At 46.1% G+C, this 24029-nt stretch overlaps 1 protein-coding gene across 1 annotated transcript in view; it reads left to right on the plus strand.

The window, feature by feature from the left end:
- Nucleotides 1-24029, plus strand: part of MTREX (Mtr4 exosome RNA helicase) — a 102913-nt gene that overhangs the window by 10602 nt on the left and 68282 nt on the right. The window contains exons 7-8 of the mRNA XM_040421255.1: nucleotides 1579-1669; nucleotides 4339-4463. Of these exons, the coding sequence (XP_040277189.1) occupies nucleotides 1579-1669; nucleotides 4339-4463 (216 nt within the window). The remainder of the gene's footprint in view (nucleotides 1-1578; nucleotides 1670-4338; nucleotides 4464-24029) is intronic.

Below are 24029 nucleotides of genomic sequence, written 5' to 3' on the forward strand. Positions count from 1 at the left end.
TTGAATGGGTCCGCGAACCGTTGTCCGTGAAAAAAATAGGACAGGTCATATTTTTTTGACGGACTGGAAACACTGATCACGGACGCGGATGACAAACGGTGCGTTTTCTGAGTTTTCAACGGACCCATTGAAAGTCAATGGGTCCGCAGAAAATCACGGAAAACGGTACAACGGACACGGAACACAACAACGGTCGTGTGCATGAGGCCTAATACTGAGTACATTCTGCTCAATGTCTATCAATGCTGCCCTCAGAACAAAGTAAAGCCTGTGACAGATCCTGTGTGGAGGAGCCCAGGAGGGAATGAGCAGCCCCTCTGTTGTGTCACTAGGACGAGAATGAAGCAATATTCAGAACCCATAGAAATGACTGGTCAAAGCTGGGTCCTTCATAAGCTGTCACATTCACTGCTGACCAATAGTCAGTGTGATAGTCTAAAGCCTCAACGGAAGTTTAGAGGGGTTGTCCAGGGTTAGAAAACCATTGCTACTTTCTTTTAAAGCCGGCACCACACGCACCAGTCCATGAGTTGTCTGGTGTTGCAGCTCAGACTCATTCACGTTGGGGCTGAGCTGCCATATTTACTTATCTTTCTATAACGCTGACCTATTCCGCAGCGCTTTACAGACAAGGTCGTCGCTCACTCTCTACTTTTGGGGCTCGCAATCTAGATTCCTTAGGAGTATATCTTGTGGGAGGAGAACCCACAGACTCACTGCAGATGTTGTCCTTTGTCAGATTTGAACCCAGGACTCCAGCTGCACGGCAACAGTGCTAACCCATGGACCGGTAGTGGTGCTGTTTTTGGAAGAAAGCAGCAATGTTTTACTACCGTAATTCTGGACAACTCCTTAAAGGTCCATTCACACGCCCGCAACTCTGTTCCGCGTTTTGCGGAGCAGAATTGCAGACCCATTCATGTCTATGGGGCCTCACTATGTGCACTTCCGGGTCCACAATTTTGTTCCCGAAAAAAATAGAACATGTCCTATTCTTGTCCGAAGATTAGGCATTTTCTATTATAGTGCCGGCGATGTGCGTCCACAAAATGCGGAACGCACATTGCCGGTGTCCGTGTTTTGTGGATCCGCAGAACACATACGGATCTGTGAATGGACCCTTAAGAAGAGATTTTCTACAACCTTTTTTTCACGTCCAGTCTCCAATTTATGAATGGTTTTCGCTTGGGGAAGCAGAAAGCCTTGTCCTCCAGAGAGACTCTCTTCTCTGTCCCCCCTTTCTTGATGCCAACCTGAGTCTCTCCAGCTGTTGCAAAACTACAACTCCCAGCATGCCCAGACTGACTACAGCTATCAGCCTACAGCAGGGCATGGTGGGAGTTGTAGTTTTACAACAGCTGGAGAGCCACAGATTGGCCATCCCTGGCCTATGCTCTAATAGTGTATGTTACAAACCCTTTAAGAGGACACGAAGATGGTCGTCTATTAGTTGCTTGGTCCTGAGGGAAGGAAACATTGATCATAACTACAAATATAGAGACTTTTTTTTTTTTTTCATTTCAGTGCCTGATTTATTACAATGTGTGAGGTATACTAACTCTTTATTTTCACATACAGATTTTGCGCAGCATGTTATACAGAGGCTCTGAGGTGATGAGAGAAATGGCCTGGGTCATTTTTGATGAGATTCACTACATGAGAGACTCTGGTATGTACCAGAGTATTATGTATTGGCTGACAATGTGCTGGTATGTTTGCTTCAACTTGTAAAGGATAAAAATCGTGCAGAAATAAATGTCCCGTGACTCATTGTCCTCTGTCACACTGATATAAAGAATTTAGAAAGTAAAAAAATAAATAAATTGAAAGTAGTCTTCCCCGATATCTGTAGGTGCGACATGATAAACGGGTCACACTGATGTTTCAACCATATTGTACAATTGTAGCGGTCCAGGTGAGCTGGAGGACTGTCCTTTTAGTCAGGCTAATTAGTTGTCACCCAGCATAGAGGAAACCCGAAGGGCTAGGTATTTTCTTGTATTTTGTTTAAGTGGATAATTTTACTTGTGTTTCCAGTATTAGAGAAAGGGTCTCTGTTTTCCCAGGCGCAGCGCCTCATCTTTCCATTGGCTGTGTCTGGTATTGCAGCTCCATTTACGTGAGTACAAGACGCAGCCTTCTCTGTTTCTGGGAAAATGAGGACCCTTTTTTAATCCTGGATACAAATATAATAAAAATGACTTATTAGAAAGGGGCCTGAATTAGGGGTGGGCGATATAGACGATATAGGCGATATGCGATATAAATTTGTGCCACGATATGGATTTTGAGCATATCGCCGGACCGCGATATGATCGCGCTCTCTGCGCGCACCATCTTCTCCTGAGCCGGCACAGTGGAGAAGGAGAGAGTCCCTCCCTCCCCACTGTGCGCGGCTGCCGCTGACCACCAATGACAAAAGAGGAGGAGGGGAGGGACTGACTGTAAATCATTGAGTTTTCACGATCTCAGTGAGCGCGTGAAAACTCAAATCCGATGGTATATTCTAACCCCCAGGCGTTCCCATGGTGACAGGGACGCTTGCCTGGGGGTTAGACTATACAGGGCCATGCCGCTGACAGTAGAACATTTAAAAACTAATCAGTAACTTTATTCATTGGTGATCTCTTTACTGTATACCTTACTAGGTCTTAGCTCCGGTAAACAGCAGGCAGTGTGGGCGGGCGGCGCTCACTCACTGACGTCACGCGCCTGCTCCTCCCACTAGGCGGCGCAGGCGCGTGACGTCAGTGAGTGAGCGCCGCCCCCCGCACTGCCTGCTGTTATCGGAGCTAAGACCTAGTAAGGTATACAGTAAAGAGATCACCAATGAATAAAGTTACTGATTAGTTTTTAAATGTATTCCTGTGAGCGTCGGGGAGGGGGGGGGGGGGGGATCTGTGGATGGCACCGTTTAGGGGAGGGGGGGATCTGGGGATGGCACCGTTTAGGGGAGGGGGGGATCTGGGGATGGCACCGTTTAGGGGAGGGGGGGATCTGGGGATGGCACCGTTTAGGGGAGGGGGGGATCTGGGGATGGCACCGTTTAGGGGAGGGGGGGGGGATCTGGGGATGGCACCGTTTAGGGGAGGGGGGGGGGGATCTGGGGATGGCACCGTTTAGGGGAGGGGGGGGGGGATCTGGGGATGGCACCGTTTAGGGGAGGGGGGGGGGGTCTGGGGGTGGCACCGTGTAGGGGAGGGGGGGGGGATCTGGGGATGACACCGTTTAGGGGAGGGGGGGGGGATCTGGGGATGGCACCGTTTAGGGGAGGGGGGGGGGATCTGGGGATGGCACCGTTTAGGGGAGGGGGGGGGATCTGGGGATGGCACCGTTTAGGGGAGGGGGGGGGATCTGGGGATGGCACCGTTTAGGGGAGGGGGGGGGATCTGGGGATGGCACCGTTTAGGGGAGGGGGGGGGATCTGGGGATGGCACCGTTTAGGGGAGGGGGGGGGATCTGGGGATGGCACCGTTTAGGGGAGGGGGGGGGATCTGGGGATGGCACCGTTTAGGGGAGGGGGGGGGATCTGGGGATGGCACCGTTTAGGGGAGGGGGGGGGGTCTGGGGATGGCACCGTTTAGGGGAGGGGGGGGGATCTGGGGATGGCACCGTTTAGGGGAGGGGGGGGGGATCTGGGGATGGCACCGTTTAGGGGAGGGGGGGGGGGGAATCTGGGGATGGCACCGTTTAGGGGAGGGGGGACAGCTCCCTGCTGCTGTGTGCACAAAGCACAGGGCAGCAGGGAGAGTGTAAAGTCCTATTCACCCTAATAGAGCTCTATTAGGGTGAATATGACAAGGGTTCTACGTTCTAGCCCTTAAGGAGACTAATAGTTATTAAATAAAAAGTAAAAAAAAGTTTAAACCCGCCCCCCAAATATAGAAAACAATATATCGCGATATATATCGCATATCGCACATGCTTAAAATTATATCGCAATATAGATTTTAGGCCATATCGCCCACCCCTAGCCTGAATTGGGGTTCGGCTACACGGCAACGTGTTGGAGGACATTTCATGTAGTGTTGGTCAGTGGTGTCACAATGGAGCACGCGATATGCTGTGACTGCGACGCAGCAGTTGCATAAAATCTAGACATGTCAGATTTTGTGTTCCACATTGTGTGCACCTTTCCTCCATTGACACATGACGTGTTTTCACAGCCAAATCACAGTTCTAAAATACTCGCGTCGCAGCAAGTTGGAGACAAGTCGCACATATTTTGTATCGCGCAGCTTTTGAGTCAGGCAAATCATGACGCCGTGAAGCTGAAGCCTTAATCAGTGGATGTTCTCAATGTCTGACTTTTTATTTTTTCTCTCTTATCCTCTCCAGAGAGAGGAGTTGTCTGGGAAGAGACGATCATCCTGCTGCCAGACAACGTTCACTATGTTTTTCTTTCCGCAACCATTCCCAATGCACGTCAGTTTGCTGAATGGATCTGCCACCTACACAAACAGGTACTATAGAGATTAGAGGCATTATGAGTCCAAACAACTTTCCATTTTAAAGCAAACCCACAGCCTGATCTGCCAGCGGCATGTTATAGAGCAGGAGAAGCTGAGAAGATTGGTGGCTTTATGGGAAAGGACTCGGGATGACTTTATATAAATCCCTGCCCTTTCTGGGCTTTGGGTTCAGTGGTCGTCCTAGCAGTGATTAATGGCTGTATGAATACTCAAACAGGAAAAACTGTCAATTATTTGTTAGTACAGGCTACTGGGCTTTTAAGTTTGTCCATACACATTAGATCATGTCGCAGACAGCTATCTCATCCGTTCTTCCATCTAGGGCTGCAGCTATCGATTATTTTGGTAATTAAGTATTCTATCGATTAATCGAGTACTCTAATAAGAAATAACTAATTAAAAGAACGTTTTCCTTTTATAAAAGGTCATCAGACCCCCCCGTGCCATCAGCTCCCCCCAGTGCCATTAGTAGTCTATGCTGTCACAAATGCCCCCCCAGCCCCCTCCCCACCACTTCCAGCAGTCCTCCATGTCCTCAGCTCCCCCAGGGCCACCATCTCCACTCCTAGCCATCAGTCCCTGTTTAACACTTACCTCTCCTGTAGGGGTGCCGCTCCTCTGTCTTCTCCGCGCGCTGCACTGTAGTCCTAACATCACACAGCGCCCGGTCATAGTGCGCGCTTACATGCACTACGACCTGACGATGTGTCAGGATACAGTACAGTGCAGCGTGGTGCAGGCTGACGGGTGACCACGGAGCGTGAGTAAGGGTACTTTCACACTAGCGTTATTCTTTTCTGGCATTGAGTTCTATCACAGGGGCTCAATACCGGAAAAGAGCTGATCAGTTTTATCCTAATGCATTCTGAGCAATCCGTTCAGGATGCATCAGGATGTCTTCAGTTCAGTCATTTTGCCTTTTCAGGAGAGAGATAATACCGCAGCATGCTCAGACCGAAAAAAAAAATGTGAACAAAATAAATGTCGGATCGGTTTTCCCCGATGACACTGGAGAGACAGATCCGGCATTTCAATGCATTTGCCATACCGATCAGGATCCTGATCCGTCTGATAAATGCCATCAGTTTGCGTCTGTATTGCTGGATCCGGCGACAGAACTGCCTGCCAGAATCCTCTGCCGCAAGTGTGAAAGAACCCTAACGGCATGCGCTTCACTCACGCTCTGAGGTCACATGACATAAACGAATTCTCGATGCAAAAAATTTGCATTGAGGATTTATTTTATTTTTTTCGAATTACTCGATTCAGTCGAGTAATCGTTGCAGCCCTACTCCCATCCCATACACTTGCATACTTGGCACGACTGAGCATATGTGTCCTGAATGGGGAGAGGAGAAAGAGGTCACAGCCAGATGCCTGGCAGCAGCTACCTCCCAGAGAACAAAAAGATATGACTTGACCAAATGTGCATGTGTTCTCAGTTGGGGGAGGGGAACAAGCTGGCGGACACCACAGGCAGCGGCTGATCCTTCTCTCCTCTAACAGAAGCCATAGGGGGAGAGGCCCTCATGCACATTAGATTGTCAGCTGATCCTGACAAAATCGCCTCTTAGCTAATGTGAATTGCCGGCTTGAAGAAATTTTCTGTAATGGCATAACAAATAACTTGTGCTCGACCTTTAGGCTAGGGCTACACGACGACATGTGTCATAGAACAGTCGAGTGGCATTTTTTTTTTTTTATAATGATAGTCAATGGGTTTGCACTGCGACATGATGTGACTGCGACACAAAAAATCCTTTAGAGGCATTCCGTTATTCATTCCATCATAATAGAGGTCTATGGCCTGCATAACTGATCCGTCCGATTTACGTTATGCAGGAGGAGTCCAGTATAACGGAAACCGGACGGATCCGTTATGCAGGCCATAAACCTCTATTATGACGGAATGCCTCTAAAGGCATTCCGTTATGCATGTCGTCATGGAATTGAGTTATGGTCCGTGGTAACGGAATCCATAATGCAATTCAGTAAATAACACAACACCAACCAAAACGAATTTCAAAATATGAAATTCACTCATCCCTAGTTGCAGTGTAGCCCTAGCCTTAAAGGGCATCTGTCAGCAGTTTTGAACCTATGACACTGGCTGACCTGTTACATGTGCACTTGGTAGCTGAAGGCATCTGTGTTGGTCCAATGTTAATATGTGCCCACATTGCTGAGAAATAATGAAGTTGTAATGTATGCTAATGAGTCTCTAGGAGCAACGGGGGCGTTGCCATTACACCTAGAGGCTCAGCTCTCTTTGCAACTGCCACGCCCTCTGCACTTTGACAGGATCAGGCCTGATGACATTTACACTGCCTGGCCCTGTCAAAGTGCAGAGGCCACCTCAATAGGTGATGAACCCAATAGGTGGCGCTATTTCTATACGCTGTAGCCATAGCCTTGTGATTCTCCGCAGTAAAAAGTAATCCAATAGGGGGCGCTAAGCATTCCTGTAGTTTTTTTCGAATATGTAATTTTGTGGCAGCAGCCCCCTTCTGCCTCTGCCCTGCACAGGGTACTGGAGGCATCTAGCTGATGGGTGAGAAGGGGGCAGCGGTGTTCTGCTGAGGAGGTGTATGTCCGCTGTATCTGTTTGTAGTCTCGCTTGAACCCAGTAGATGGCGCTCATCAGAGGTCGCAATAGCGCCTGTACAAGCGTCTATGACGTATGTTCATGTGTTGTGTTTTTTTGTTTTGTTTTTTTTACTCTCTGGTCTAAGGTGTACCAATACACCTTAGACTTTTCCCCCACATTTATCAGCGCTGTGAACTTTACGGGCAGCACAGCGATGCTGTCTGTGCCTGAAATAACCAATAACAAAGCTCCTTACAGCAAGGAGCTTTGTTATTGGTTGGGTATTGGCACACCAGAGCGATACAGGTCGGGTCAGGCAGGGGAAATCGGCGGGAGCTGGGAGGAGGAGGGCCGGCTCCCGGAAGTGGCTGTAGTAAGGATAGTGGGCTGCCCAAGGACCCTAGCAAACATGACAGGGCCTGTAACCCCCCCCCCCCCCCCCCCTCTCCCACGGCCATGTTGTGGCAGTGAAAAGCCTGGCCTGTCAGTCTTCAAGTGATTCCCCTCTCCCCCAATCATGATTCCGTCCAGTCTCACAGTTCTCTGCACAAGTCACCCCACTGGTAACCCTGCTCTTCCCCCCCCCCCTCCTCCTATCACCCCACTAGTGACTCTGCTCCCTCCACCTGCTGTCACCCCACAGGAAAGAAGCTGAACAGACTCTGCCGACTATGATGGGATCCGTTAAGTTTCCGTTCAGGATCCTGTTTTTTTTTTTACCAGAAAAAAAAAAAAAAAAGTGCTGCATAAAAGGCTTTTTTGTCTGGTCTTTCAACAGAATCTGCGACAGAGGCTCCAACGAAGCCTCTAACACAGATGTGAGCGATTGCAGGCCTATGTATTATGTATTTTAATTGTCCTAACTTTCGTACTCCTCCTCGGAGTACTGTTCTGGAAAAAAACTTAGTGCGACCTCTGGCGCTCATTATTCCATTATTTTTTTTCAAAGTAGCCGATCAAGAGCAATTGACTCCTGAAGTAAATAGCGCAGAACAGTGTACATGCGGTATTTGGCGCTCAGCCCTGAGGCAGGTTGTGGGCCGTGCTGTAGGAATGAGAAGACTTTGGGATTGGTTTTATTGTATTTTAACCCCTTAGTGACCACCCATACGCCTTTTTTACGGCGGTCAATAAGGGGCCTTAGGCTGGGCCGCTGCTTTTTTACAGCGGCCCAGTCTAAGTGCTGCACGGCTCCCCCGGGGAGAGGGGGACCCAGCTCTCACGCGGCCCTGCTCCAACAGCCCAGACTGGCAGGAGTGCCGATCCGGGCTGTTTAACACTTTACGTGCCGCGGCATGTAAAGTACTGACAGAGGTAGAGGACTCCCATCAGCCCCCCCCGCAAACGCGATCGCTGGGGGGAAGGGGGGGGGCCCGATCTGTGTGAAGACTGGCAGGGGTCTGATGTAGGCCCCACACCAGCCTTCAGTAATTTCCAGCAGGCGACCTGCTGGTCAATGTCAGAATAGCACTGACATTGAAATGCAATGCACTATAGGGATAATGCATTGCATTTTAAAATCAATCAAAAAGCTGTCTGTCATAGTCCCGTTGTGGGACTATTAAGTGCTGAAAGTAAAATAAAAAAATAACATTTATTCAATAAAAAAAATTGAATTGCCGTGTTCGTAACAACTCGGTCTACATAAATATCATGTAAATTATCCACTACGGTGAACATCGTAAAAAAATAAATATTAAAAAAAAATTGCTAATTTATTCTTAGTTGCCACCGAAAAAATGTAATAACAAGTGATCATAAAGCGCCATTTACTCCAAAATGATACCAATGAAAAATACAAGTCGTCGTGCAAAAATCAAGCCATCACACAACTCCGTAGAAAGAAAAATAAAAAAGTTCTGGGTCTTGGGACGCGCCAATACAAAAACTTTTTTTCTTTAAAAAAAAAAAAAGGGGGTTTATTGCAAAAAAAGTAGTAAAACGTAAAAAAAACTATGTGTTTGGTATCCCTGTAATCGTACTGACCCAGAGAATAAAAATATTATGTTATTTATACCGAAAAATGAACGCTGTAAAATTTAGAACGTAAAAACGCAGTGGCAGTATTGCTGTTTTTCCCATCTCCCTCCCAGAAAGAGTTAATAAAAGTTAATCAGAAAATTATGTGTTCCCCAAAATGACACCATTTAACCACTTCAGCCCCCAGTGCTTAAACACCCTGAAAGACCAGGCCACTTTTTACACTTCTGACCTACACTACTTTCACCGTTTATTGCTCGGTCATGCAACTTACCACCCAAATGAATTTTACCTCCTTTTATTCTCACTAATAGAGCTTTCATTTGGTGGTATTTCATTGCTGCTGACATTTTTACTTTTTTTGTTATTAATCGAAATTTAACGATTTTTTTTGCAAAAAAATGACATTTTTCACTTTCAGTTGTAAAATTTTGCAAAAAAAACGACATCCATATAGAAATTTTGCTCTAAATTTATAGTTCTACATGTCTTTGATAAAAAAAAAATGTTTGGGTAAAAAAAAAATGGTTTGGGTAAAAGTTATAGTGTTTACAAACTATGGTACAAAAATGTGAATTTCCGCTTTTTGAAGCAGCTCTGACTTTCTGAGCACCTGTCATGTTTCCTGAGGTTCTACAATGCCCAGACAGTACAAACACCCCACAAATGACCCCATTTCTGAAAGTACACACCCTAAGGTATTCGCTGATGGGCATAGTGAGTTCATATAACTTTTTATTTTTTGTCACAAGTTAGCGGAAAATTATGATTTTTTTTTTTTTTTTCTTACAAAGTCTCATATTCCACTAACTTGTGACAAAAAATAAAAAGTTCTATGAACTCACTATGCCCATCAGCGAATACCTTGGGGTCTCTTCTTTCCAAAATGGGGTCACTTGTGGGGTAGTTATACTGCCCTGGCATTCTAGGGGCCCAAATGTGTGGTAAGGAGTTTGAAATCAAATTCTGTAAAAAATGACCTGTGAAATCCGAAAGGTGCTCTTTGGAATATGGGCCCCTTTGCCCACCTAGGCTGCAAAAAAGTGTCACACATCTGGTATCTCCGTACTCAGGAGAAGGTGGGGAATGTGTTTTGGGGTGTCATTTTATATATACCCATGCTGGGTGAGAGAAATATCTTGGCAAAAGACAACTTTTCCCATTTTTTTATACAAAGTTGTCATTTGACCAAGATATTTATCTCACCCAGCATGGGTATATGTAAAAAGACACCCCAAAACACATTCCTCAACTTCTCCTGAGTACGGGGATACCAGATGTGTGACACTTTTTTGCAGCCTAGGTGGGCAAAGGGGCCCATATTCCAAAGAGCACCTTTCGGATTTCACTCCTCATTTTTTCCTGAATTTGATTTCAAACTCCTTACCACACATTTGGGCCCCTAGAATACCAGGGCAGTATAACTACCCCACAAGTGACCCCATTTTGGAAAGAAGACACCCCAAGGTATTCCGTGAGGGGCATGGCGAGTTCCTAGAATTTTTTATTTTTTGTCACAAGTTAGTGGAAAATTATGATTTTTTTTTTTTTTTTTTCATACAAAGTCTCATATTCCACAAACTTGTGACAAAAAATAAAAACTTCCATGAACTCACTATGCCCATCAGCGAATACCTCGGGGTCTCTTCTTTCCAAAATGGGGTCACTTGTGGGGTAGTTATACTGCCCTGGCATTCTAGGGGCCCAAATGTGTGGTAAGTAGGTAAATGACCTGTGAAATCCGAAAGGTGCTCTTTGGAATGTGGGCCCCTTTGCCCACCTAGGCTGCAAAAAAGTGTCACACATCTGGTATCTCTGTATTCAGGAGAAGTTGAGGAATGTGTTTTGGGGTGTCTTTTTACATATACCCATGCTGGGTTAGATAAATATCTTGGTCAAATGCCAACTTTGTATAAAAAAATGGGAAAAGTTGTCTTTTGCCAAGATATTTCTCTCACCCAGCATGGGTATATGTAAAATGACACCCCAAAACACATTCCCCAACTTCTCCCGATTACGGAGATACCAGATGTGTGACACTTTTTTGCAGCCTAGGTGGGCAAAGGGGCCCATATTCCAAAGAGCACCTTTCGGATTTCACAGGTCATTTTTTACAGAATTTGATTTCAAACTCCTTACCACACATTTGGGCCCCTAGAATGCCAGGGCAGTATAACTACCCCACAAGTGACCCCATTTTGGAAAGAAGAGACCCCAAGGTATTCGCTGATGGGCATAGTGAGTTCATGGAACTTTTTATTTTTTGTCACAAGTTAGTGGAATATGGGACTTTGTATGAAAAAAAAAAAAAAAAAAAAAAGCATTTTCCACTAACTTGTGACAAAAAATAAAAAAATCTAGGAACTCGCCATGCCCCTCACGGAATACCTTGGGGTGTCTTCTTTCCAAAATGGGGTCACTTGTGGGGTAGTTATACTGCCCTGGCATTTTCCAGGGGCCCTAATGTGTGGTAAGTAGGTAAATGACCTGTGAAATCCTAAAGGTGCTCTTTGGAATATGGGCCCCTTTGCCCACCTAGGCTGCAAAAAAGTGTCACACATGTGGTATCGCCGTATTCCAGGAGAAGTTGGGGAATGTGTTTTGGGGTGTCATTTTACATATACCCATGCTGGGTGAGAGAAATATCTTGGCAAAAGACAACTTTTCCCATTTTTTTATACAAAGTTGGCATTTGACCAAGATATTTCTCTCACCCAGCATGGGTATATGTAAAATGACACCCCAAAACACATTCCCCAACTTCTCCTGAGTACGGCGATACCAGATGTGTGACACTTTTTTGCAGCCTAGATGCGCAAAGGTGCCCAAATTCCTTTTAGGAGGGCATTTTTAGACATTTGGATACCAGACTTCTTCTCACGCTTTGGGGCCCCTAGAATGCCAGGGCAGTATAAATACCCCACATGTGACCCCATTTTGGAAAGAAGACACCCCAAGGTATTCAATGAGGGGCATGGCGAGTTCATAGAAATTTTTTTTTTTTGGCACAAGTTAGCGGAAATTGATATTTTTAATTTTTTTCTCACAAAGTCTCCCGTTCCGCTAACTTGGGACAAAAATTTCAATCTTTCATGGACTCAATATGCCCCTCACGGAATACCTGGGGGTGTCTTCTTTCCGAAATGGGGTCACATGTGGGGTATTTATACTGCTCTGGCATTCTAGGGGCCCTAAAGCGTGAGAAGAAGTCTGGAATATAAATGTCTAAAAAATTTTACGCATTTGGATTCCGTGAGGGGTATGGTGAGTTCATGTGAGATTTTATTTTTTGACACAAGTTAGTGGAATATGAGACTTTGTAAGAAAAAAAAATAATAATTCTGCTAACTTGGGCCAAAAAAATATCTGAATGGAGCCTTACAGAGGGGTGATCAATGACAGGGGGGGTGATCAATGACAGGGGGGTTGATCAATGACAGGGGGGTTGATCAATGACAGGGGGGTTGATCAATGACAGGGGGGTTGATCAGGGAGTCTATATGGGGTGATCACCACAGTCATTGATCACGCCCCTGTAAGGCTTCATTCAGACGTCCGGATGCGTTTTGCGGATCCAATCTATCTATCAGTGGATCCGTAAAAATCATGCGGACGTCTGAAGGGAGCTTTACAGGGGGTTGATCAATGACAGGGGTGTAATCAATGACAGGGGGGGTGATCAGGGAGTCTATATGGGGTGATCAGGGGCTAATAAGGGGTTAATAAGTGACGGGGGGGGGGGGGTGTAGTGTAGTGTAGTGGTGCTTGGTGGGACTTTACTGAGCTACCTGTGTTCTCTGGTGGTCGATCCAAACAAATGGGACCACCAGAGGACCAGGTAGCAGGTATATTAGACGCTGTTATCAAAACAGCGTCTAATATACCTGTTAGGGGTTAAAAAAAACACATCTCCAGCCTGCCAGCGAACGATCGCCGCTGGCAGGCTGGAGATCAACTCTCTTACCTTCCGTTCCTGTGAGCGCGCGCGCCTGTGTGCGCGCGTTCACAGGAAGTCTCGCGAGATGACGCGTATATGCGTGACTGTGCGCAGCGCTGCCACCTCCGGAACGCGATCCTGCGTTAGGCGGTCCGGAGGTGGTTAAAGTCAATTCTGATAGAGACCACACTTCTGTGCTAAAAATCCCTCAAACACTGCAATGATCAGAATAGAAGGACGCCATACACACAAGGCTAGAAGTCAGATAATGAAAACACATCTCCAGCCTGCCAGCGAACGATCGCCGCTGGCAGGCTGGAGATCAACTCTCTTACCTTCCGTTCCTGTGAGCGCGCGCGCCTGTGTGCGCGCGTTCACAGGAAATCTCGGCCATCGCGAGATGACGCATATATGCGTGACTCTGCGCAGGGCTGCCACCTCCGGAACGCGATCCTGCGTTAGGCGGTCCGGAGGTGGTTAAAAACTACAACTTGTCCCGCAAAAAAACGAGCCCTCATAAAGCTTTATAGATGGAAAAATTAAAAAGTTATAGCTCTTGGAACGCCACGATGAAAAAAGGAAGAAAAACGCTTGGTCAGTTAGGCCCCAAACAGGCTGGTCACTAAGGGGTTACATAGATTCTTGTATACAGATTCGCGAATACAGTCATGAATCCAATACATGACGCTATTTGGGCTGATACTCTGATGTGAAACCAATAGATGGCGCTCGTCAATAGGCTTTTGCTGGAGTCGTATGAAACCAATAGATGGCGCTAGTTATTGAGTCCGGCTGCAGAAGTGATGTGAGTTCTATAGATGGTGCTTTTCATCGAGCCTTGCTGCTGCTGTCAGATGGATCCAAAAGATGTCGTTCATAATTTCTGATACTTTTTCAAGGAGTGGAGTCCAGCATAACTGTTTGTGCCACGCACCGCTTGAACCCATGGACTGTAATGGGATTTGGGTGCTTTCTGACAGAATGCCGGACAGAAACCGATGCACGCAATATTTTTTCCCGACCAGAACAGCTTACTCAAGGCGGATGTACCAGTGTTTGTAGCGGAGCCCTTCTGTACGCAGTTGAATGAGTTGTATTGCTTGAATTTGAAAAAAATATATACTTTTGTTTGTGCCTTTTGCCGTAGAAATCCGGCGCATGTGTTCACGGAAAGTTTTCCTACAGTCTTAAGGCTGCTGTTTTTTGCGGTCCTCAAATTGCGGATCTGCAAAAAAACTGATGCCACCCGGGTGCCTTCCGCATTTTACGGAACAGGAGGCCCATTATAGAAATGCCTATTCTTGCAAAACGGACAAGAATAGGACAGGACTTATAATTTTTGCGGGGCCACGGAACGGAGTAACGGTGCGGACAGCACACAGAGTGCTGTCCGCATCTTTTGTGGACCCATTAAAATTAATGGTTCCGCATACGGTTTGTATGCGGAACGCAAAATACGTTCGTGTGAACGAGTCATTGGGCTGCTGTAGTCATGCGAGTCCCTTAGATGGCGCTACTTATTGTCACTAGACTGCTGTAGTCATGTGAATCCCATAGATGGTGCTCATTATCCAGCCTTTAGGCTGCAGTCGTGAGTTCAATAGATGGACGTGGGTGAGGAGCGTTCGGTGCCCGAGCGATAGAGCACAAAGCAGTGTCCTGCTCGGCGCTCACTCCGGAGGCGGGCTGTGTGCAGCGCTTATAGCGGGGCCGTGCTGTGCGCAGCTGAATGAATTGCCTTTAGGCCTAGTTCACACAAACGTGTGTGATCCCTGGCCGTATTGCGGCCCGCAAATTGTGGGCCGCAATACGCCGCCACAGTTCCGTGTGCATTCCGCATCACTGATGCCGATCCATTCACTTCAATGGGTCCGCAAATCCGGAATTGCGGAACGGGACCCCTCGGAAGCACTACGGAGTGCTTCCGTGGGGTTGCGTCCCGTACTTCCGTTCCGCAAAAAGATAGAACATGTCCTATATTTTTGCGGATCGCGGACCTATTAAAGTGAATGGGTCCACGATCCGATGCGGCTGACCTACGGCCGGCGATCGTGCATTGCGGGCCGCAGCACGGGTCACACGCGTTTGTGTGAACTCGGCCTTACTGTGTGTGAAGTAAATGGCTGTTTGTAGTTTGTGCCTTTTCCCACAGAAATGCAGCGCACGTGTTCACGGAAAGCTGCCGTCGTTTAGTGTCTCCCACGTGGTCTTCTAGGCTGCTGCAGTCATGTGAAGCCAATAGATGGCGCTCGTTATGGAGTCATTAGGCTGCTGCAGTCATGTGAAGCCAATAGATGGCGCTCGTTATGGAGTCATTAGGCTGCTGCAGTCATGTGAAGCCAATAGATGGCGCTCGTTATGGAGTCATTAGGCTGCTGCAGTCATGTGAAGCCAATAGATGGCGCTCGTTATGGAGTCATTAGGCTGCTGCAGTCATGTGAAGCCAATAGATGGCGCTCGTTATGGAGTCATTAGGCTGCTGCAGTCATGTGAAGCCAATAGATGGCGTTTATTTCGTGTCTTTTCAACTTTACGAGATGTTATGTAATGCCAGCAGATGGCGATAGTCACCTGGTAGTTGTTGAACCGCTATGTTCACATGAAGTACTTTCAGCGCCGAAAAAAAATCAGAATCCACATCAGGTGTGTGGTTAATTTTCTATATATAATTTTTTTTTTTATGTGGATTTGACATAAATTTTTATTATTCCTGCACATTTGGGAACCGAAGACACTGAATCTGCCTTAAAAATGGTCAATCACTTCTTTTATGCACTTGCAATTTTTAAAACTGCTAGCGGAATAAAAAATGCAGCAATCAATATGGAAGATATGCATGCGTTTGTGGTGTGCAGTCTGGGTGAACACACCTTTAGGGTGGCTGCACCCACTGCAGATTTAGGCCCAGAAAATCATCATGAAATGTGCACCAAAACCGCACATAATAAATCCACACTATGTGCATCTACCCTTAGGATACGGCTGCACAGTCAGGTTTTCTAATGCAGTTTTTGACGCCAAAATGAGGAATGGGTCAAAAAAGGCTTTAAAAGTATTAGAGTGCATTCACACGACCGTAGGTCTTTTGCGGCCTCGTCTGTGTTGCATCACTTTTTTTTTTTTTTTGTTTGTTTTTTTGTTTGCTTACAGCTTTATTGTAATGCCTATTCTTGTACGCAATACGGAGAAGAATAAAACATGATCTTTTTTGCGGGGCTGCAGAATTTTTTATTTTTTTAAAATAAAGATACCACTAACATGAAGTACGATTTGTCATAAGAAAAAAATTGTCTGAATGGCTTGGATAATTAAAACATTCCAAAGTGATTACCACCTAAAGTGACAGGTCAGATTTGCAAAAATAGAATAAGGTGAAAGATGACAGGAAGGGGTTAAAGGATCGCTAGGCTCGTTGGTTGTGCTTATTATTCCAGTTGTCTTGTCATGTAAAACCAGCAGATGGCGGTAAGCAACTGGTATTTCTTGAACTATAGGCCGCAGCAGACATGCAAGTCCAATAGAGGGCGCTCATTCCTTTTTGTCACTTGGTGTTTAGGCTGCTACAGACGTGATCCCAATAGATGGCGCTCGTTTCCCCTTTTCACTTTTGTCACTTGATATTTAGGCTGCTGCAGACCTTTAAGTCCAATAGATGGCGCTCTTTTCTGATGGTAACTTGATGTATTGGCTGCTACAGACGTGATACCAATAGATGGCGCTCATCTCTCCTGTTGCCTTTTGTCACCTGGTGTTTAGGCTGCTGCAGACATGAATGGAATAGATCGCGATCATATATCCCATTACCTTTTGTCATTCGGTGTATGGACTGCTGCATACATATGAGCCGAGTAGATGTTGCTCATTTCTCCTATGGTCTTTGGTCAATTGATGTATAGGCTGCTACAGACCTGTGAGTCCAATAGATGGCGCTCATTTCCCCTATTTACCTTTAGTAACTTGGTGTTAAGGCTGGAGAAAAAACATAGAAGCCCAATAGATGGCGCCCATTTGTTATTTATTTTGTCACTGGGTGTATAGGCTGCTTACAGGCGTGTGAGCCCAATAGATGGCGCTCCTTTTTCCTATTGCCTTTGGTCAATTGATATATAGGCTGCTTACAGGCGTGTGAGCCCAATAGATGGCGCTTATTCCCCCTATTACCTTTTGTCATTTGGTGTTCGGCTACTGCAGACGTGCGAGTCCAATAGATGAAGCTTATTTCTCCTATTACCTTCAGTCACTTGGGGTACTTTCACACTGGCATTAGAAGAATCCGTATGCAAACGGATATAATTTGTTTCCGAATGCGGATCCGTCTGACAAATTCATTGCAATACCGGATCTGTTTCTCCGGTCTCATCCAGAAAAACAGATCAGGTATTTATCATTTTCACAGATTTAAATACAAAAATTCTATTAAAAAAAAGCTTTTTTCCCAAAATAAGGCTACTTTCACACCTGCGTTAGGTGCGGATCCGTCTGGTATCTGCACAGACGGATCCGCACCTATAATGCAAACGATTGAATGAATCCGTTCAGGACGGATCCGTTTGCATTACCATGAACAAAAAAAATTAATTATTTTTAGTGTCCGCCTCTAGAGCGGAATGGAGGCTGAACGGAGCCAAACTGATGCATTCTGAGCGGATCCTTATCCATTCAGAATGCATTGGGGCTAAACTGATCCGTTTTGGGCCGCTTGTGAGAGCCTTAAACAAATAAAATTGTGAAAAAAAAAAAAAAAGGAAAACAGACATATTTGGTATCGCTGCGTCTGTAACAACCGGCTCTATAAAAATATCACATACCCTAACCCTTCAGGTGAACACCGTAAAAATAGAAAAAAGTGTTAAAGCCATTTTTTCTCACCTTACATCACAAAAAGTTTAATCTCATCTCATCCCGCAAAAAATGAGACCCTACATTAAGGGTACTTTCACACTAGCGTTAAAGTTTCCGGGACTGAGTTCCGTCCTAGGGACTCAATACCGGGAAGAAAACGCTTCAGTTTTGTCCTAATGCATTCTGAATGGAAAGCAATTAGTTCAGTATGCATCAGGATGTCTTCAGTTCAATCATTTTTACGGTATTTGGCCGGAGAAAATACCGCAGCATGCTGCAGTATTTTCTCCGGCCAAAATTCCGGAACACTTGCCGGACTGCCGCATCCGGTATTAATTTCCATTGAAATGCATTAATGCACCATTGAAATGCACCAAGTGTTCCGGGAAAACGGATACAGTTTCCCGGTCTGCGCATGCGCAGGCCTTTAAATCTGTTAAAATGATAAATACCTGGTCCGTTTTTCTGGATGAGACCGGAGAAACGGATCCGGTATTGCAATGCATTTATCAGACGGATCCGCACCCGGAAACAAATGATATCCATTTGCATACGGATTTCCGGATCCGGCAGGCATTTCCGGCAACGGAACAGCCTGCCGGATTCTTCTAATGCTAGTGTGAAAGTACCGTAAGTGACCGAAGGTAATAGGAGGAATAAGCGCCATCCATTGGACTCGCACGTCTGCAGTAGCCTAACCCCAAATGACAAAAGGTAATAGGCTGAATGAGCGCCATCTATTGGGTTCCACACGCCTCTAGCAGCCTATACATCAATTGACCAAAGATAATACATAGTACATAAGGCCCGAAAAAAGACATCTATCCATCCAGTTCGGCCTGTCATCCTGGAAGTTGATCCAGAGGAAGGCAAAAAAAAAACAGCCGGCATCCTCCATTGTATGCATTTTTGCTGGGGATTGCTGTTAGCCACGGATCACATGGGCAGGATTTGCTCCCCTGGGTAGAAATTGCAACAGCATTTGGGATCTTGAGGATGTTTTGCCTTTTAACATAGTAACATAGTTTATAAGGCAGAAAAAAGAACTGTGAGGTAGAAGCCAATTTTCCTCACTTTAGGAGAATAAAAAAATTCCTTCCCGACTCCAATCAGGCAATCAGAATAACTCCCTGGATCAACTCTCTAGTAGCTATAGCCTGTAATATTATTACACTCCAGGAATACATCCAGGCCCCTGGTGAAATAAGCGCCATCTATTGGGCTCACAAGCCTGTAGCAGCCTATACACCCAGTGACAAAATAAATAACAAATGGGCGCCATCTATTGGGCTTCTATGTTTTTTCTCCAGCCTAAACACCAAGTTACTAAAGGGAAATGGACGAAATGGACTCACAGGTCTGTAGCAGCCTATACGGTGACCAAAGACAATAGGAGAAATGAGCAACATCTACTCGGCTCATATGTAAGCAGCAGTCCATACACCGAGTGACAACGTAATGGGAGATATGATCGCGATCTATTCCATTCATGTCTGCAGCAGCCTAAACATCAGGTGACAAAAGACAACAGGAGAGATGAGCGCCATCTATTGGTATCACGTCTGTAGCAGCCAATACATCAAGTGACCATCAGAAAAGAGCGCCATCTATTGGACTAGCAGGTCTGCAGCAGCCTAAACACCAAGTGACAAAAAGGAATGAGCGCCCTCTATTGGACTTGCATGTCTGTAATCCCGCAGCAAGCTGTGCATAAGCCTGTGGCAGTCTAGAACGGATATGCTCTCAATCCTGAGGATAAGCCGGTTCCTGGCAAGCCACACAGCCTCGGGTTTACAATATACTATCGGATAAGAGTTTTCTTCAATCTGATGGTATATTTTAACTTCAAGCGTCCCCATCACCATGGGAATGCCTGTGTTAGAATGTGCTATCGGATCTGAGTTTTCACAAATCTGAAAAAGCTAATAGTGTTTTCCGTTATAACTGAAAATAATAAAGTGAAGTTCGGGTCCCCATTGACTTTAATGGCGTTTGGGTTCAAGTTCGGTCCTGAACCCGAACTTCACCGGGTTCGCTCAACACTAGCGGTGACTGAGCAGTGACACAGCCGCTGTGACAGAGCCGGGGGGGCTTGGTGTAGTGACAGCGTGGAGAATAAGAAATGACACCGCTGGAGTCGGTGGAGCAATGAAAGGTTCTGTCACGTCTCCGGCTCGGGGGGAGGAGCAGTGACAGAGCCAGGGGCATTGATAGAACTCTCAACTCTGCCAGCACCCCTCAGAGGACCCCCTTTTTTCCAGGTGTTATCAAATTGGGAAGGTGAGGGGGGTCCTTTCCATTCCACATCAGCAGCTAATTTTCCTAAACCACCTAGAAGTTCGGGTAGTAACGTGCTAAGAGCAAGATTGTGCACTAAACTAATTGCTGTGATCACATTAAGGCCTCGTTCACACCATGCAGTGCTTTCCGGCCTGATTCTGTCCAGAATGCTCTGCACCGCATTGCGGCCGGCTAACTATATTGTGGGGCAGGAGGGGGCGTAGTGGTCTGTTGAAGTGATTGGCACCATAACCATGCCCAACGGCTGCAATGCGATCGGCTGCACAGGATCGCAAGGCACTTTATGCCTGCGGTCCAGTCCAAACAAAATGCTGCAAGCAGCCTTGTGACCGGACCTCAGGCATAATTGTGCCTTGCGATCCCGTGCATCCGATCTCCTGCGACTGTGGCTACAGTGCCATTCACTTCAATGGATCGTCACGCCCCCTCCTGCCCCACAACATAGTGAGCCAGACGCGATATCGTGCATTCTGGACAGAATCATCTGGTGTGAACGAGGACTAAACTTAGAGTCATTTCACACCACAAAGACTGGAACGCAAGCCAGCCACCTCCCTGCATAAGGAAGCGTGGCGGTGTATTGAAATATGGTTTTGATTTAAAATTATTTTTTGTATCAGGGCAAGTAGATCGAGCCCCCGCTTTAGTCCTTCGACAAGTAGGTTGTTGTTTTTTTTTAATTTCCACACCCCTGGGCAGTACCGGGTTTTGCATAGGTTGCGAGCGTGCATGAATGACCGGATAGGCAAGCTTCCCTGGATGGCCATCCATGACAAGTCCTTGTGCCTGTTGGTTAACCTGTCTGAAGAAACATTAGTCCATACTGTCTCTGCGGTGTCATCAGGGAGCCCTGGAATTGACTCCACCAAGTCAATCGCTCTGATAAGCTTGTGGATTGTTTTGGGTTTCCACAAGTCAGGCTTGAGGCCCTCCAGTTGATGTTCCCTCACAAACCTGACGACGTGTCCGTAGTACCAGGGAGCATGCCAGTTATAAGGGATGGAGCTGTCCCACTTGTCCCAGCCTAGTCCCCTCCAGAGGTGCAGGAGAAAGAAGTGAGTCACAAACTAAGGATCGACCGATTATCTGTTTTACCGATATTATCGGCCGATATTCAGGATTTTGAAAGTTATCGGCATCTATTTTGCCGATATTCCGATAACGAATCGGGAACACTGATCGCGCAGCTGTCAGCACGATCCGTGCTCCCTCAGCAGCACAGGGGAGAAGGAAGCAGTGTCTCCCTCCCCCCCTCTGCTGCTGCAGCCAGTGAGAGGAAGGAGGACAAGAGGAGGGGCGGGGCTGTGGTCACTGCGCCACCAATGAAGAGAAATCTCTCATTAATTCATATACAGGAGGCGGGAGCTGGCTGCAGAATCACATAGCCGGCTCCCGACCTCTATGACAAGTAGCTGCGATCTGCGGTAGTTAACCCCTCAGGTGCCGCACTGCGCCACCAGTTTTAATCATTGGTGGCTCCTCCTCAGTGGCAGTTCCCATCAGAACCCCAGCAGTGTAAGCCTGGGGCTCCGATCGGTTACCATGGCAGCCAGGACGCTATTGAAGCCCTGGCTGCCATAGTCGGCTCCCTGCTGCTGTGTGCACAGAGCAGCAGGGACAGTGTGAAGTCCTATTCACCCTGATCGATCTCTATCAGGGTGAATAGGACAAGGGTTCTAGTCCCTAAGGGGGCTAAAAGTTAGTAAAAAAAAAAAAGATTTACAAAAAAAAAACATTCATTTTCAGCAGATTTGTGTAGGATTTTTTGTTTTTTTCAAAAATGAAAATTCACAGAATATCGGTATAAATTATCGGCTATCTGCCTGAAAGTTCCCAGATTATCGGTTCTAAAAAATCAATATCGGTGATCCCTATCACAAACAAAGGCGCAGTAAATTGGGCATGCGCCATATTATCTACTTTCCGGCGCCTGCGTGCTCATTGATCCCCGCTGTAGTGTACTAGGTTCAGTGAGTCAATGCGCAGGAGCTCCTGATCCTGTGACTGGCGCTGATGCAGGGTAGTGTTCTCCGAAGCGCTTACCCACGTGAGTCTGCGCCTGTGCATTGACTCACTGAAGCCAAGCAAACTACAGCGGGGATCAATGCGCAGGCGCTGAAAACTAGATCATATGGCGCATGCATGAAATCTCAGGATGGAATCACACCTGAAAGAATCCAAAAGGCCATCAATCAAATGCTAAGGAGTAGGAAGGAGATGCGGTGTGCTTGACTTCAGGTGTGAAAGCCTCTGCCCCCTTCACTTAGAGAACCTAATTTGCATACGACCTAGAGGGGAAATAAAGTTGTTTTACAGCAATTGTGCATCTCGGACATATTACACAAGATCATCATTAGAAACCTGATGTTAACAGCTTTAAGGTACTGCTGGCGGTTTATGGTCCATTTTGCTGCTGACAGGTTGCACATAATTGAGTCTATTTCCATTGAAATGTATTAATGCCGGATTCGGCATGTGCAGACCTTTAAAAAATGTGGAAAAAAAAATACCGGATCCGCTTTTTCCAGATGACACCAGAGAAATTGCAGAGAAATTCAAATTTAGAAAATAGCCAATTTTTTTCCAGATTTTCAGGAATTTATTTTTTAAAAAAAATAAAGGTACCACTAACATGAAGTACGATTTGTCATGAGAAAAGATTGTCTGAATGGCTTGGATAATTAAAACATTCCAAAGTGATTACCACCTAAAGTGACAGGTCAGATTTGCAAAAATAGAATGTGAAAAATGACAGGAAGGGGTTAAAGGATCGCTAGGCTCGTTGGTTGTGCTTATTATTCCAGTTGTCTTGTCATGTAAAACCAGCAGATGGCGGTAAGCAACTGGTATTTCTTGAACTATAGGCCGCAGCAGACATGCAAGTCCAATAGAGGGCGCTCATTCCTTTTTGTCACTTGGTGTTTAGGCTGCTACAGACGTGATCCCAATAGATGGCGCTCGTTTTTCACTTTTGTCACTTGGTATTTAGGCTGCTGCATACCTGTGAGTCCAATTGATGGCGCTCTTTTCTGATGGTCACTTGATGTATTGGCTGCTACAGACGTGATGCCAATAGATGGCGCTCATCTCTCCTGTTGCCTTTTGTCACCTGATGTTTAGGCTGCTGCAGACATGAATGGAATAGATCGCGATCATATATCCCATTACCTTTTGTCACTCGGTGTATGGACTGCTGCATACATATGAGCCGAGTAGATGTTGCTCATTTCTCCTATTGTCTTTGGGCACCGTATAGGCTGCTACAGACCTGTGAGTCCAATAGATGGCGCTCATTTCCCCTATTTACCTTTAGTAACTTGGTGTTTAGGCTGGAGAAAAAAACATAGAAGCCCAATAGATGGCGCCCATTTGTTATTTCTTTTGTCGCTGGGTGTATAGGCTGCTACAGGCGTGTGAGCCCAATAGATGGCGCTCATTTCTCCTATTGCCTTTGGTCAATTGACGTATAGGCTGCAACAGGCTTGTGAGCCCAATAGATGGCGCTCATTTCTCCTATTGCCTTTGGTCAATTGATGTATAGGCTGCTACAGGCGTGTGAGCCCAATAGATGCAGCTCATTTTGCCTATAATATTATTATTATTATTATTATTTATTTATTATTAAAGCACCATTCTTTCCATAGTGCTGTCCATATGAAAAGGGGTATACATACATAATGCAGGCAATTGCACTAAGCATAAACAAGACGAGTTATATGCCTGTGAGGCTTGCAATATACATGGTATGGGAGAAGGACACAGTAGGTGAGGGTGAAGTTGGTCATGGCGGTATAGAGGCAACAGGGTCACTCGTTGTAGGCTTGTCTGAAGAGGTGGGCTTTTTAGGTTTCTTTTGAAGGGTTCCACTGTCAGTGAGAGTTTGATATGTTGGGATAGCGAGTTCCAGAGT

This window comes from Bufo bufo, chromosome 2, assembly GCF_905171765.1.
Source record: "Bufo bufo chromosome 2, aBufBuf1.1, whole genome shotgun sequence".
In the NCBI taxonomy this organism is placed as follows: domain Eukaryota; kingdom Metazoa; phylum Chordata; class Amphibia; order Anura; family Bufonidae; genus Bufo; species Bufo bufo.